The sequence below is a fragment of the Mixophyes fleayi genome, chromosome 8 (genome assembly GCF_038048845.1).
Source record: "Mixophyes fleayi isolate aMixFle1 chromosome 8, aMixFle1.hap1, whole genome shotgun sequence".
Taxonomy (NCBI): domain Eukaryota; kingdom Metazoa; phylum Chordata; class Amphibia; order Anura; family Limnodynastidae; genus Mixophyes; species Mixophyes fleayi.
The window spans coordinates 2715691-2729794 of NC_134409.1; the positions used below are offsets into that span (position 1 = coordinate 2715691).

Genomic DNA, 14104 nt, shown 5'->3' on the forward strand with positions numbered 1-14104 from the left:
TGGATTAGTCTAATATAAAAAACCATTTGGGCAGGTTCTTTTTCACCCTACACATTTCATCTTAAAGATTCCTCGTTGGTATGTGTTAATCTTGCTTCATGGGCCCCCCACTGTAATACAGAGGAATATATTTAAGTAGCAATAATATTCAGATGCTATTTGCCTGTTTGTTCCAAACGGCTACTGGCCGCTGAAAACACTGACGACAATGCTGAAGCGACATCACCTATATGTAAAATATTCACATTATAACTGATTATTTTCTTATGTACGTGTAATAAAATGTTATAGGATGTTTGTTACATTGAACATCCTGAGTGTTCTGAATTCAATTAATTCCTGTACATTTTATCAATTGTGATGTCATTGTCTCAAATTCAACGACTCCTTTCTACCAAACATGAACAGTAAATGGTTTCACATGAAACAAATGATTCCTTGGTTGGTGTATAATCTGTAAGTACCAGACATCTGCTGATAATACCATTGGCAGAGATTTCACAAGTTTGTAACATACATTGTAGAAGAAACTGTAGCTCAGAGTACATGTAAGTTATTACTTTAACCTAAAATTATATGTGGTTCTGAAGTCCACAGCAGGGAACAGTTATTAACCCTGTAAGAAGCATTAGAGGACGCAGAGTGCGGAAATATTCAGACTAAATTTAAATTATATAAGCAGAGTACATGTTGGATCAACATATTTTTTTGTTGTGGCTATGGTTCTGCCAACCCCATTACGAGTGGAGACCATTCATACTAACAAGGGCATAATAAACTTTAATTTCCATAAATTTCTTTATATGGTACAATACAGTACATCTATTATATGGAATGACTTCGACCAGGACTGTCCAACCTGCGGCCCTCCAGGTGTTGTGAAACTACAAGCCCCAGCATGCTTTGCTGGTAGACAACCAGTTGATAGCTGTAAGGGCATGCTGGGACTTGTAGTTTCACAACACCTGGAGGGCCGCAGGTTGGACAGGCCTGACTTAGACACACACTTTATTTTGCGTAGCCCCATTGATTCCCAGTCCTCTCCTCATCCATCAAATTTATTCATAATAAGATCCGTGCACCATGGCAACAGCAAATAATGTTGCATTGCAAAATGACGCAGAGACAAAGTTATCATTCTGGGGGTCCCACAGCGAGCGGCTGACCACCTTTATCCCTTGGTGGCCCATCTGCCCCAAGAAGACGTTGCAGACCACTTTGTAGCGGTTAGGACACAGTTCTTTGAGTTTGCTGCGGATGAGATCAGACAGGTTCTGGGTCAGTTGGCTGCTGGTCAGTGGGTTGTATTTGGTGTCCACCAAGTAGTTTCCCAAAATGGTCTCCAGAGCTTTTTGGGCCCCGCCAGGGTTGAACCTGCATCCTTGGTCTGGACCAGTCTTGTACGTGTTCTCGTACTGAACTTCCTTGATGGGTTGGTACAAGGGTAGCCCTGAAAAACTCACCCGCCCATAGTGTGCCCATGGTCCAAGGGACAGACGCTTGGTTGGACCCACGGCACAGAAAGAGTTCCTGCGGGAGAACGGAACGTTCATGTTGCTGACGACGGAATTCCTGCGAGAATACATCAGGGGGCGCTCATCTATGCTTCTCAGCCGCACTAGTGGTCGAGGGGTCGTTTCAATGGAGTGGGAGCTCCGGCGCCTGGAGAGAGGGCCTGACTTTGTCAGAGAGTGGTCTGGTCCTTCTGTACCAGCCGCCTGGGATAACTGGGCCAGGACCTCCTCAGACAGCGATGGATTAGTACCCGCCATTAGCCTGGTCTGTTCTGCAAGCTAGAAAACAACAATCATTGATTCTTCTGTTGACCACAATTGTATTTACACTAAATAATAAATGTATTTATTTGTATTACTTTAATTTTTTTGTTTTATTTGATCTTTACAAACCACCGATTTCTCCCCAAAATAATGTTTGGTGGTGGATAGAGTTTCACGAGCATATGGGTGGCACAGTCTATAATTAGGGCATATTAACTCCATGCCTAGGGCAGCATCAACGCTAAATACTATCCTGCTGTTTACTGTAAATACTACAACTATGGAGACCTGTTGGGTAATATAACGAACACTTAGACCCAGGGCCGGATTAACCATAGGGCTAACTGGGCTACAGCCCAGGGGCCTATGGCATCCAGGGGGCCCTTGAAAGTGCTCAGCAGCAGTATTGATCGGCCGGGGGTGGGGGCGGCGCGATCAGTGCTGCTGAGCACTTTCACTGCGGTCCTTCCCCGGCGCGCTGTAGTCTCCTTACTGAGGAGATCTCGTGAGTCTCACTCTCACAAGATCTCCTCAGTAAATAGCGTACAGCTCGCCGGAGAAGGAGGTAAGTGCCGGGGGGGAGGGCCTCAGGGGGAATGGAGGCCCCCTTAGCCCAGGGGCCTCCATTCCCTTAATCCGGCCCTGCTTAGACCTATAATAGTTTTGGTGGAATATGAAGTATGGTTATTGGAAGGTACTCTTTTAAATATATGAGGGATATGGACTCTCTATTGTAAATTATATGGATATTCATATCATATATCATAGATGAGTTTTGTGTCACAAGATTGTAGAAGAAATGCTTTTATACAATTCCCAGAAATCTGAATATCTGCAATAACTTATAGCAGGGTGTGCGTTATTCCTCATTATATAAAAGTATGTCTAATAAGCACTGAAGCTATGACATCAGAACTCACACTTTATAAAGATATTATTTAAAGGGTTAAACATATACACTGATCAGCCACAACATTATAACCACCTGCCTAATAATGTGTAGGTCCCCCTCATGCCGCCAAAACAGCTGTGACCCATCAAGGCCTGGACTCCACAAGACCTCTGGAGGTGTCCTGTGGTATCTGGCACCAAGACGTTAGCAGCAGATCATTAAAGTCCTGTAAGTTGCGAGATGGGACCTCCATGGCTCGGACTTGTTCTTCCAGCACATCCCACAGATGCTCGATCAGATTGAGATCTGGGGAATTTGGAGGCCAAGTCAACACCTTGAGCTCTTTGTCATGGTCCTCAGACCATTCCTGAACAATTTTTTGCAGTGTGGCAGGTGCATTATCCTGCTGAAAGAGGCCGCTGTCATCAGGGAATACCGCTGCCATGAAGGGGTGGCTTTGGTCTGTAACAATGGTTAGGTAGGTGATACATGTCAGAGTAATATTCGCATGAATGCCAGGACCCAAGGTTTCCCAGCAGAACATTGCCCAGAGCATCACACTACCTCCGCCGGCTGCCTTCTTCCTGTAGTGCATCCTGGTTCGTCTCTCCCCCAGTTAAATGATGCATCCGGCCGTCCACATGATGTAAAAGAAAACATGATTCATCAGATCAGACCATCTTCTTCCATTGCTCCATGGTCCAGTTCTGGTGCTCACGTGCACATTGTAGGGGCACTCTGACTAGTCTGTGGCTCCGCAGCCCCATACGCAGCAAGCTGCGATGCTCTGTGTGCTCTGACACCTTTCTGTCAACATTAATTATTTCAGCAATTTGTGCTACAGTAGCTCCTCTGTGGGATTGGCCCAGATGGGCGCCTTCACTCCCCACACGCATCAATGAGTCTTGGGTGCCCATAATCCCGTCACCGGTTTACCGGTTGTCCTTCCTTGGACCACTTTTGGTAGATACTAACCACTGCATACCGGGAACACCCCACAAGACCGGACGTTTTGGAGATGCTCTGACCCAGTCCTCTAGCCATTATTATTATTATTTTTAATTTTTATTTATAGGGCGCCACAAAGTATCCGTAGCGCCGTACAAGGACAAACAATGGCACAGTACAAGGTGAAACAGCACAGTACAAGTAACAGTAAGCACTATAACTCTGGGGGCTCAGGCACAGCATGAAAGAGAGGGAGGGAGGGGGAAAGTGAGTACAGGCAGGTAACTATGGCCCAAGAGGGTGGGCACGGATGACAGGTTGAGAGTCACTGAGGGGAGAGGAGAGAAGTGAGAGGAGACAGAGGGCAGAGGGACTGAGAGGAGGTGAGCTGAGTAGCCATCACAGTTTGGTCCTTTTTCAAAGTCACTCAGAACCTTACGTTGCCCAGTTTTCCTGCTTCCAACACATAACTTCAAGAACTGACTGTTCACTTGCTGCTTAATATATCCCACCCTCTGACAGGTGTCATTGTAACCAGATAATCAATGTTATTCACTTCACTTGTCACTGGTTATAATGTTGTGACTGATTGGTGTATAAACATCACTTGTGTTTAATAATAACACTGACCCAGCCCGAAGGGAAATACTGGTTCAACCTCTACAACTATTGTAACAGATAATGTCAATATGTTCCTTTAAATATAGATCCTCGAATCTACTACAAGACACATTATAACACAAGGTGTAAAATATATTTATAGAAACGTTTACATATAATAATGGTAAGAAATATAAATACTTATCAAGATGTTGACTTTCTACAAAGCAGACGTAAGAAATATCAAACAAGTTCCCTGTGAAGAAACAAGATCTCATCAGTAATCCTTTCATTGGACATTTAGTAACAATAAACCTCAGGACTTAGGGACGTGTATTCATAACAGGAGCGTTTGTCTTTTCAGAGTTGTAGAAAAAATAAAGTATACATTGTATCACATAACGATCGCCTGCAGCTTCCTCTCCACAGCACCATATATAATATATAACTCTATATTCAGACATGAGGCTGCACATTGACCCGTGATAAATGCACCTGCCAGGGAACTCCGTGGCACCAGCAGGAGATAAGAGAGGTCTGTAGCAAGTTAAAACATGTTTACGATTTGCAGAGATGACTTTGATACTTAGAGGATTAATTCTACAAAGTTAAAGCATAGTCTGCCTAGCAACAGTCCCCCTCCGTTCATGTCAATGTCATTTCAAGGTCAAATCAGCTTGTCTCTTTCATAGTGGACCATTGACTATGAAATGTATAATCTTCGATATGTTACAAGATTCACATCAGACTGGTCATTTGTTTTGACTATTTTAATTTATGCTTTTTTTGGGGGGAATTATCAAATCCCATTTACAGCAGTAATAGACACCGGAGCAGAGTCAGAAGCAAAGTGGCAGAATGGGCATAATTTAAGCTAAAAAAGAGCGCCGGGCATATAAATATTGTATTTACGTTCCATATGCTGAGACGTATGCATCTGCAACACAGACGCTTATGTATACTTGCTCCCATGTTTTTATCCATACAATACACACAAGCAGCACGGTGGCTCAGTGGTTAGTACTTCTGCCTCACAGCACTGGGATCACAAGTTCGATTCTCGACCATGGCCTTATCTGTGTGGAGTTTGTATGTTCTCCCCATGTTTGCGTGGGTTTCCTTCGGGTGCTCTGGTTTCCTCCCACACTCCAAAAACATACTGGTAGGTTAATTGGCTGCTATTAAATTGTCCTTAGTCTCTCTCAGTCTGTGTGTGTGTTTAGGGATTTAGATTGTAAGCTCCAATGGAGCAGGGACTGATGTGAATGAGCTCTGTGTACAGCTCTGCGGAATTAGTGGCGCTATATAAATAAATGGATGATGATGAAGGATTCTAACTTACACTTGAATAGAACATTGTGGTAACAATAATAGGTAATCTACTATTTGATAACATCGATTGTGAAATACTGAAAGTTGAAGGGTAGTGAAAAAAGGCACAAGTCTTCGATTACTATTCACCCACACAATTGTCTATTTATTTATTTTAAAATTTACCTGGGTTTGAGGTTGTGGGAAACGGGGGTAAATCAAGGGACGACCAGGATTTATTCATTGGTTTTATGTGCATCAAAAGCATTCACTATTAGGCATCAATACCACTGAAAAACCTTTCTAATACAGCAGAGACAACCCCCCGTCTTGTGCACAAACAAAGAAATAATTTTCTTTAAGCAGTCACACAGAAGTATAATGTATGCCTGAGTGACAAAGGAAGCACCAATCAGCAACAGAGATGTCATCGTAAACAGCCAATCACTTGTGCTGGACTCCTGCCCCTGACCACCCGCAAATAATACGGCTTTCTCGGCCGTAAATGTGTCTTTTCCCCAGTCTGCGTCCATTCACAATAGTGCAAATACGCCCTTACTGTACTCAGGCTACGTTGGGACAGCTCCGTCTTGCCCTGTCCCACCTCTCCAGGCGCAGGGTAGCGCACATATCTGCATGGGCACATGCAAGATGCGCAAACTGGCGTAACGCTCAGAATGAATGAATTAAATATTACTTCCGTTGGTGTCTTTCTGTGTAATGATGAGAAGGATATAATAACATATAAACCCATCAGGATACAGTCACAGCGTTGGCCCCTAGATCTCTGTTTGATGTCTGGTATAGGAAAAAAACTTGTGGAATGAAATGTTGCTATAAATAAGAGTAGGGGCAGCACGGTGGCTCAGTAGTTAGCACTTCTGCCTCACAGCGCTGGGGTCATAATTTCAATTCTCGACCATGGCCTTATCTCTGGAGTTTGTATGTTCTCCCCGTGTTTGCGTGGGTTTCCTCCAGGTGCTCCGATTTCCTCCCACACTCCAAAAATATACTAGTAGGTTAATTGGCTGCTAACAAATTGTAAGAAAATTGTCAGCGCTTATCCATTAAACTGCATATCTGTGTGTGTCTAGCAAAATGAAAACATGAGGTATTAGTTCATATTTTGATCAAAAGACTTAAGCCTGCATCCCACGTCAAGGGTACCTCATTATATGCAGGTCCTACACTGACCTATATGCTTTAAACTGTTTAAAGCATATAGGTCAGTGTAGGACCTGCATATAATGAGGTACCCTTGACGTGGGATGCAGGCTTAAGTCTTTTGATCAAAATATGAACTAATACCTCATGTTTTCATTTTGCTAGACACACACAGATATGCAGTTAAATGGATAAGCGCTGACAAATTTCTTTCTGTTTTGTATACATATATGGGCATTTATATTGCCACGCAGCTGGTACCACATACAATATGGGATATACCGAGCGCGGGCTTGTTGCCAAGCAGCTGGTACCATATGTAATGTGGGATATACCGAGCGCGGGCTTATTTTTCTCTGGTTTTGTTTCAAAATATTGCCTTTTTGTCATAGCAGCTGTCCATCAAGCCTATTTAAGGCACATTTGGGTGTGGCTCACAAGCCAGCCCTTGCTAGATGTAAACCCCTATACCTGGGAGGTGAGTGCATCTGATTTTAACTGCATTTTAATAGTGTTTAAAGCATATAGGTCAGTGTAGGACCTGCATATAATGAGGTACCCTTGACGTGGGATGCAGACTTAAGTCTTTTGATCAAAATATGAACTAATACCTCATGTTTTCATTTTGCTAGACACACACAGATATGCAGTTTAATGGATAAGCGCTGACAATTTTCTTTCTGTTTTGTATACATATATGGGCATTTATATTGCCACGCAGCTGGTACCACATACACTATGGGATATACCGAGCGCGGGCTTGTTGCCAAGCAGCTGGTACCATATGTAATGTGGGATATACCGAGCGCGGGCTTATTTTTCTCTGCTAACAAATTGTCCCTAGTCTCTCTATCTCGGTCTGTGTGTTGGGGAATTTAGACTATAAGCTCCAATGGGGCAGGGACTGATGTGAGCGAGTTCTCTGTACAGTGCTGCGGAATCAGTGGCGCTATATAAATAAATGGTGTTGATGATGATGATGGAGAGTAATACTCATCAATCACTATTTTTTTGCTTGGTTTCCATCCTATGAGTATCAGAGGTTGAGCCCCAGAATACACCAGACCTATGATGGACATTTATCATACACGCTGAGCAAACTGTTTCCTTTATCTACCAATGAGTACCGGTAACTATTGAACAAAAACATGTTTCATCCACCTGAACATACTCTTTTAATAAGTAATATTTCAGTATCACGTCTGTCCCAATAGCACTTTCCATTGTAAGCTGCTCTATTCACGGCCCAGCTCTTGCTATATATAGTAAATGTTTTTATCAATAATTGTGCTAAACAGCCAAGTAATGTACAAGTCATTAATCCCATCAGTCTGTCGCACAATCAATCGCTAGCGAGGGATCCCACAGTAATCATTTATCTCTTACTATTTCTCAAGCAATCTGTAAAACTGCAAAAATCAATGGAAGGATCAGATGTTTTCTTTCTGTTACATGATGAGGAATGATGCTATTCCTGTGTTGATCATTTAATTAAATTTTAAACCAGAAATAGATGCTTGAATTGTAAAAGGGTTATGTATCATTTTGAGCTGCACATATCTTAAGTGTTGAAAACACTGTGAGATGCGCGAATATTGCTTTACCAGCAGCAACATTTATTTATATAGCGCCAGCAAATTCTGTAGCATTATATAATTGGGAACAAACACAATAATAAAACAATACTTGGTAATACATACAGAGAGAAGAGGGCCCTGCTCACAAGCTTACAATCTATAGGACAATGGTTTGATACACAGGGCACGTGCTACATCATATTGCATATTGGTCCAGCTAGAATGCAAAGGAAAAAGTATTTTATTTAGTGGGCTGTGTGATCAGTCACACAACTATGTTGGTCAGAGGGTTGTTGTCTTGTGTTAGCTGTGTAGAGGGTGGTAATAGGGTAACCTAGGGAGCATAGGAGGGTGGTTGAGGAATATTATAAGCTTGTCTGAAGTGGTGGGTTTTCAGAGAATGCTTGAAGGTATGAAGACTAGAGGAAAGTCTTAGTGTGCGAGGTATGGAATTCCACAAAGTGGGTGCAGCCCGATAAAAGTCCTGTACCCGGGAATGGGAGGATGTGATGAGAGTGGAAGAGAGACGCAGATCTTGTGCAGAACGGAGGTGTTGAGTTGGGAGATATTATGAGACAATTGAGGAGATGTTGGTGCAGTTTTGTTGATGGCCTTGTATGTTAGTAGAAGAATTTTATATTGGACTTGGTACAGGTAACCAATGTAGAGACGGACAGAGTGACTTAGCAAAGGAGAACAATTTGCAAGGAAAATCAATCTAGCCGCTGCGTGTAAAATAGATTGTAGGGGCTCGAGTTTGATTCAGGGAAAACCAGTAAGGAGGGAATTGCAATAGTCAATGTTTGAAATGATCGTATGAATTAAAGTTTTTGCAGTGTGTGAGATATGTGCGTATTCTAGAAATGTTTTTAGAAGTATGTAACATGATTTACGCCGAGAAAGCGGGGTGGGATTTATGATCATGTTGTCAACAGAAATAGAAGTGTCAGGTAGGTAATATCTTTTGGTGGGTGGGAAAGATTGTGTTTGAGTTGTTGGGAGACATCCACGATGAGATGGCAGAAAGACTCGGAGAGGATAGAAATGAACCTCATCATTAGCCCAGATCTTAGGAACTTAGAAAAGATGCCCCTCTGACTGGAGGATCCGCGGATGTGACCACCCCTGATTGTGTCACAATAATGTTAACATGCCCTCGGCTTGTCTGGGATACGCAAACATCTAGATACAGATGTAAGTGTGCACATTATTGCTGTACATCCGCTGTAGGAAAATGAATATTACACTTAAACAAAGATTACTTTTAACCAACTCTAAGTGACCGCTGGAAGGCAGGTTGTGTTCAGACGGTGAGAAGCTCACACATCATGGTGAAAATTGTGACAATTTCCTCTTTATCACTTGAAACGCATGAATAGTGATAATTGCATGAACTTTAAATATATACATATATATATTTTTTCTTCCTCTTATGCGATTGTAATCAGAACCACCTTCAGGCAAGATAACGTCAGGAAGCCGCCATGAGAGATCTGCACTGTGTGGAATAATTGGTATCCTTTTATCATTATTATGATGCGCAATATGGCGATATCAATACTGTGCATTTGAAAGGATTAATAGGTCGTTTTTTTATAGTTAACATTATCTTCCAACACAGATTTGCAGCATATTTTGTCAGTTATAAATATTACCGTCCATCTGTGCTAAATCACTTAGTAATCTGCGGACACAAAACCTTGTTTTTATAGCACCTGCCAATAGCAGAACAGGTCATTATTATGGAATTAAGGTGCAAGCTCCTTAGGAAAGCATCAATCAGAGATTGCAAGGAAATAGTTCTACAAATACTGTATCTGTAACAACCAAACAGACACTAGTTTTCAATCTGTACTAAAATATAACACAATCACATTGTTATAGGTTACAGTTGTCGTAGATCCACAATATATTGCCGTCGATTCAACGGAAGAACATATAGACTACATATATGATGAAGCAAGTTCCCACGTTGTGTATGTGCCACAGAGCATATAATATAGAAAGGGTTAATACAGGGTCTTACCTCCTCACCTGGCGGGATGAGACAGGTGAATATGGACCTTTTATTTCCAGCATGGATCTTATAAGGCCCCAGGACCAGCATGCCCGGGCTCGTCCTCTGAATTCCACACTACACTGCCCAGTTTAATCATTTCTTTGGCCACTGTAAATTATTGCCAGGAAGAAAGAGACAGCGCGATGCCAGCAGACCGCGGAGCACTTGGGCACTAGGCCAGCATCCATACCGGGTCACCCTGGTAACTCCTGGGCTGTTGTCATCCTTTTGTTTTCAGACTTTGTTATTGGGCTGTTAATTGGAAAACTGTTGACATTTCATTAACATCCCTTTGCTGGGGATGAAGCTGGAGGCTCAGAGCTGCCAAGCAGGTGATCAAGTGTCTTATTAAGAGCAACAATTTGTTTCAGTGGCAACTAAGTATCTCAAGGAAACATATTGGTTACATTTACAAACTGTTATCAGATTGGAATATGAGCAACACATCGTGAAATCTGTCAGCTCCACTATGGAGACAGAACTGGTTTTATATACACACAATACTAACATTCCAGACACACAATATTGTACAATGCAGTTAGCAGGCGCAGGCTGGCAGATTTCAGCCCGGGGGGCGCATAGGCCGGTAAAAATCAGCGATATAGCATCCGGTAGGCGGCCGGCTGGCCTGCCCCCCTGCCCTAACAGCGGTGAGACTGAGCGGCCCAGCCCGCCCCTGGCAGTTAGGCAACTGGCTGGCAGGGATTTTTAGTTCCACAACAGCTGTAGAGACACAAGTCACCCAGATCAGAGTTTGGCAGGGCACCCAGTGACTTGTAATACCAACCTGAAGGGCGACAGGTTGGCAGAGTCTGATGCACAATATAGACATGTTCAACATATGGTATGTTTGGTATGTATCTCATTTCAAGATTCTTGTTCTTAAAAATTTACTCTCATATTTACATTTCTCAGCAAAACAAGTCACACCAGTCGCCTACTGCGAGGAAAACACTGCTCATCCCCTCCCCTAGGCCAGCGCCAACTTCTGCTCCTCCACAATTGCTGCCATCTTTCTCCATAAACATACGTGATTGACATACATCTAGATCCCCATGACACATGGCGAAACGCGTGGACTGCTTCCCCTTCCTTCTACAATACTGAGGTCATCTTACTTCTCTCCTGCCCTCTTCTAATTGGTTCTTCACTGGCAAGGAGGATCCACAGCTCAGGATCAACAGCAGTGAACCGTTCTCAAATATCAGATAAATGTTTTGTTATCTATCTTGGTGCATGTTATTATTAATATGATTTATAATAAAGATTTTATATAAATATACTGCACCAATACAGCTCTTTGGCAAATCCTTTATGTACCCGAGTTTTACTCATACAAGTTTCCATGATGAAATCCAGTTTATTCATTTTTATACATTTTTGGGGCTTTTCATTGTATTTTCTTATGAGATTCACAAACAAAAGGAGTATCAAAGCAAAAAGAAGATGTAAAAGAAGACTTTGGTGATCCAACATCAATCCTGCACAGAATTCGGAACATTGTTTTGAACTTAATTTTCATTTAATTTCACGTTTGTTTTTTATTTGAGGCACTAACGCTGCCATTCTTCTTATATTTTGCGCTATTTGTTTGAACTGAGTTTCGTGGGTGTGACTGGGAGGTAGAGCCGCCGGCGTTTGTCTCGTAGGGCGATCTTTCGTTTTTTTACACAATGTTTCCATGGTGGATTATCCCATATCTGAGATGGGGAAGAGCTTTTCATTAAGTGCTATTGAACTATCCTATGACCCTGATGGTCGTACAGCCCACCTAGGACTGGGTAAGACCACCGACATGTCACTGCTTGATAGGCAAATACAAAGGGATTATTCTGGTACGAGCTTCATCTGTGGGCACCTCTGTTGTTCATTTTTATAGATAGTAAGATCCCAGCAAGCAACAGGTGGCCCCTTCTACATATAATATTGGGGGGCACGTGGCTCAGTGGTTAGCACTTCTGCCTTACAGCACTGGGGTGATGAGTTCAATTCCTGATCATGGCCTTATCTGTGTGGAGTTTGTATGTTCTTCCCGTGTTTGCGTGGATTTCCTCCGGGTGCTCTGGTTTCCTCCCACACTCCAAAAACATACTGGTAGGTTAATTGGCTGCTATCAAATTGACCATAGTCAGTGTGTCTGTCTGTGAGTGTGTGTTAGGGAATTTAGACTGTAAGCTCCAATGGGGCAGGGACTGATGTGAGTGAGTTCTCTGTACAGCACTGCAGAATTAGTGGCGCTATATAAATAAATGATGATGATGATGATGATATCGTGTGGATTGTTTTAACCTTTCCATATATGAACCACATCTTTAAGTAATATAATGATCTTATATATTTTATTTATATATAGTTCAAGACTGAGCAAACAAACAAAGTATATCTCCGCAGGTTCACCATTACTATATATATATATATATATATATATATATATATATATGCACTAGCACAGATTAAATAAGTCTCAGACTCATACATTACAAGCATTATTTCTACCACCGTCACCATCTCCATAATGCCCTGCGCCACTATAAGTGGGTGACCTGGGGCTTTATATGTTTATGTAACTGGAAACCTTCTCTCCGATTTATTTACACCCACTGAGCGAAGGTCTCCTTTAAATCCTAACGTTAAATCCAAACGTGAATGACCACAAACCATGTTGTTTAAAACAGCGCAATTGAGTGCAGGATTTTTACTGATTAACCTATCAGGTTTGGCTACAAACATTGCGATATAGGGCACTTGGCTCAGTACTGCATTGTGTGCCCCCAAAATGGGCAAGATAATAATTTGATTGAAATCAGTCTTTTTAATATGAGGATGGACAATTTCCCGGTCACCTTCTGATCAGAACGCAAACGCTCGGCCCCAGGACACACACGTTCGTGGCCAAACTGTGCAGCAAATCTGTCTCTCCGCACTCAGGCCAAGCGGCAGGACTGGCCCGTGTGCAGGAACCTTTGTATTTTCTAATTCCAGAATATTGTCAGTTGGCACAAAGTAGCGTTTATAAAGCAAATGCAATGATTAGGCAACTACAGCACAGTAGTAATTATTTGCTGGACTTGCAGACTACAAGCTGATATAATCACATGTAACAATCACTGGCAACTGAGACCTCCAATTACAACATAATTCATACATTATTGCATATTAATTATGATCTTAATGATACACCTGTTTCATTTAAGCACTATTTTGCAGAGAAAAGCTGTCAGTGATACATTAATAACATAATGTTGACAGATTTTTAGAGCCTACAGGGGTGAAATATTCAATTATGATAAACTACGTAAGAAGCTGAGCAGATTTCATGTCTATATACATAGGCAAACCGAGGGGGGTTTCCTAGTGCCTGGAAACCCCGCTCCAAGCCTGGGGCACTGTATAATTGAGGTGGCTGGACCCTGCTCCCGCTTCACCCAGCTCTGCTTGAAAAGGGAGAGCTGTGTGCACCTAACAGTAGTGCACGCAGCATTGCCCATGTATATTATGGGGATAGGAAGAGTTGGAGAGCAGCCAAGCATTGTCTAAAATTATAGCCACACCCCCATGCATGCTGGGCACGCCCACTGGCGGCATGGTGTGGAAACCTCCCTCTACAAATCCTGCGTTTGCCCCTAATATATACAGCTCTCAGGAACGCTGGGTAATGGGCACCTACGCTGGCTGCAGGCTGGTCAGTGTATTTCCAGCAATCCTGCAGCCAGGCGTCAGCTAACCCACTATCAGATTTCAGAGTAAGGGAGTGTAACATGTAATATGGGCCAGG

General features: G+C 42.5%; 1 protein-coding gene across 1 annotated transcript; it reads right to left on the bottom strand.

Annotated features, from left to right (window-relative positions):
* Positions 1–1029: 1029 nt before the first annotated feature.
* DYNLT4 (dynein light chain Tctex-type 4) lies at positions 1030–4440 on the bottom strand. Its single transcript, XM_075183996.1, has 2 exons — positions 4420–4440; positions 1030–1793 (listed from the first exon to the last, which is right to left on the bottom strand). The coding sequence occupies exon 2, from the start codon at positions 1770–1772 to the stop codon at positions 1059–1061; it is 714 nt and encodes a 237-aa protein (XP_075040097.1). The 5' UTR covers positions 1773–1793; positions 4420–4440; the 3' UTR covers positions 1030–1058.
* Between the last annotated feature and the right edge of the window lie 9664 nt (positions 4441–14104).

Coding starts and splice junctions, on each gene's coding strand:
- DYNLT4 (XM_075183996.1), bottom strand. CDS start 1,772: ATGGCGGGTACTAATCCATCGCTGTCTGAGGAGGTCCTGGCCCAGTTA.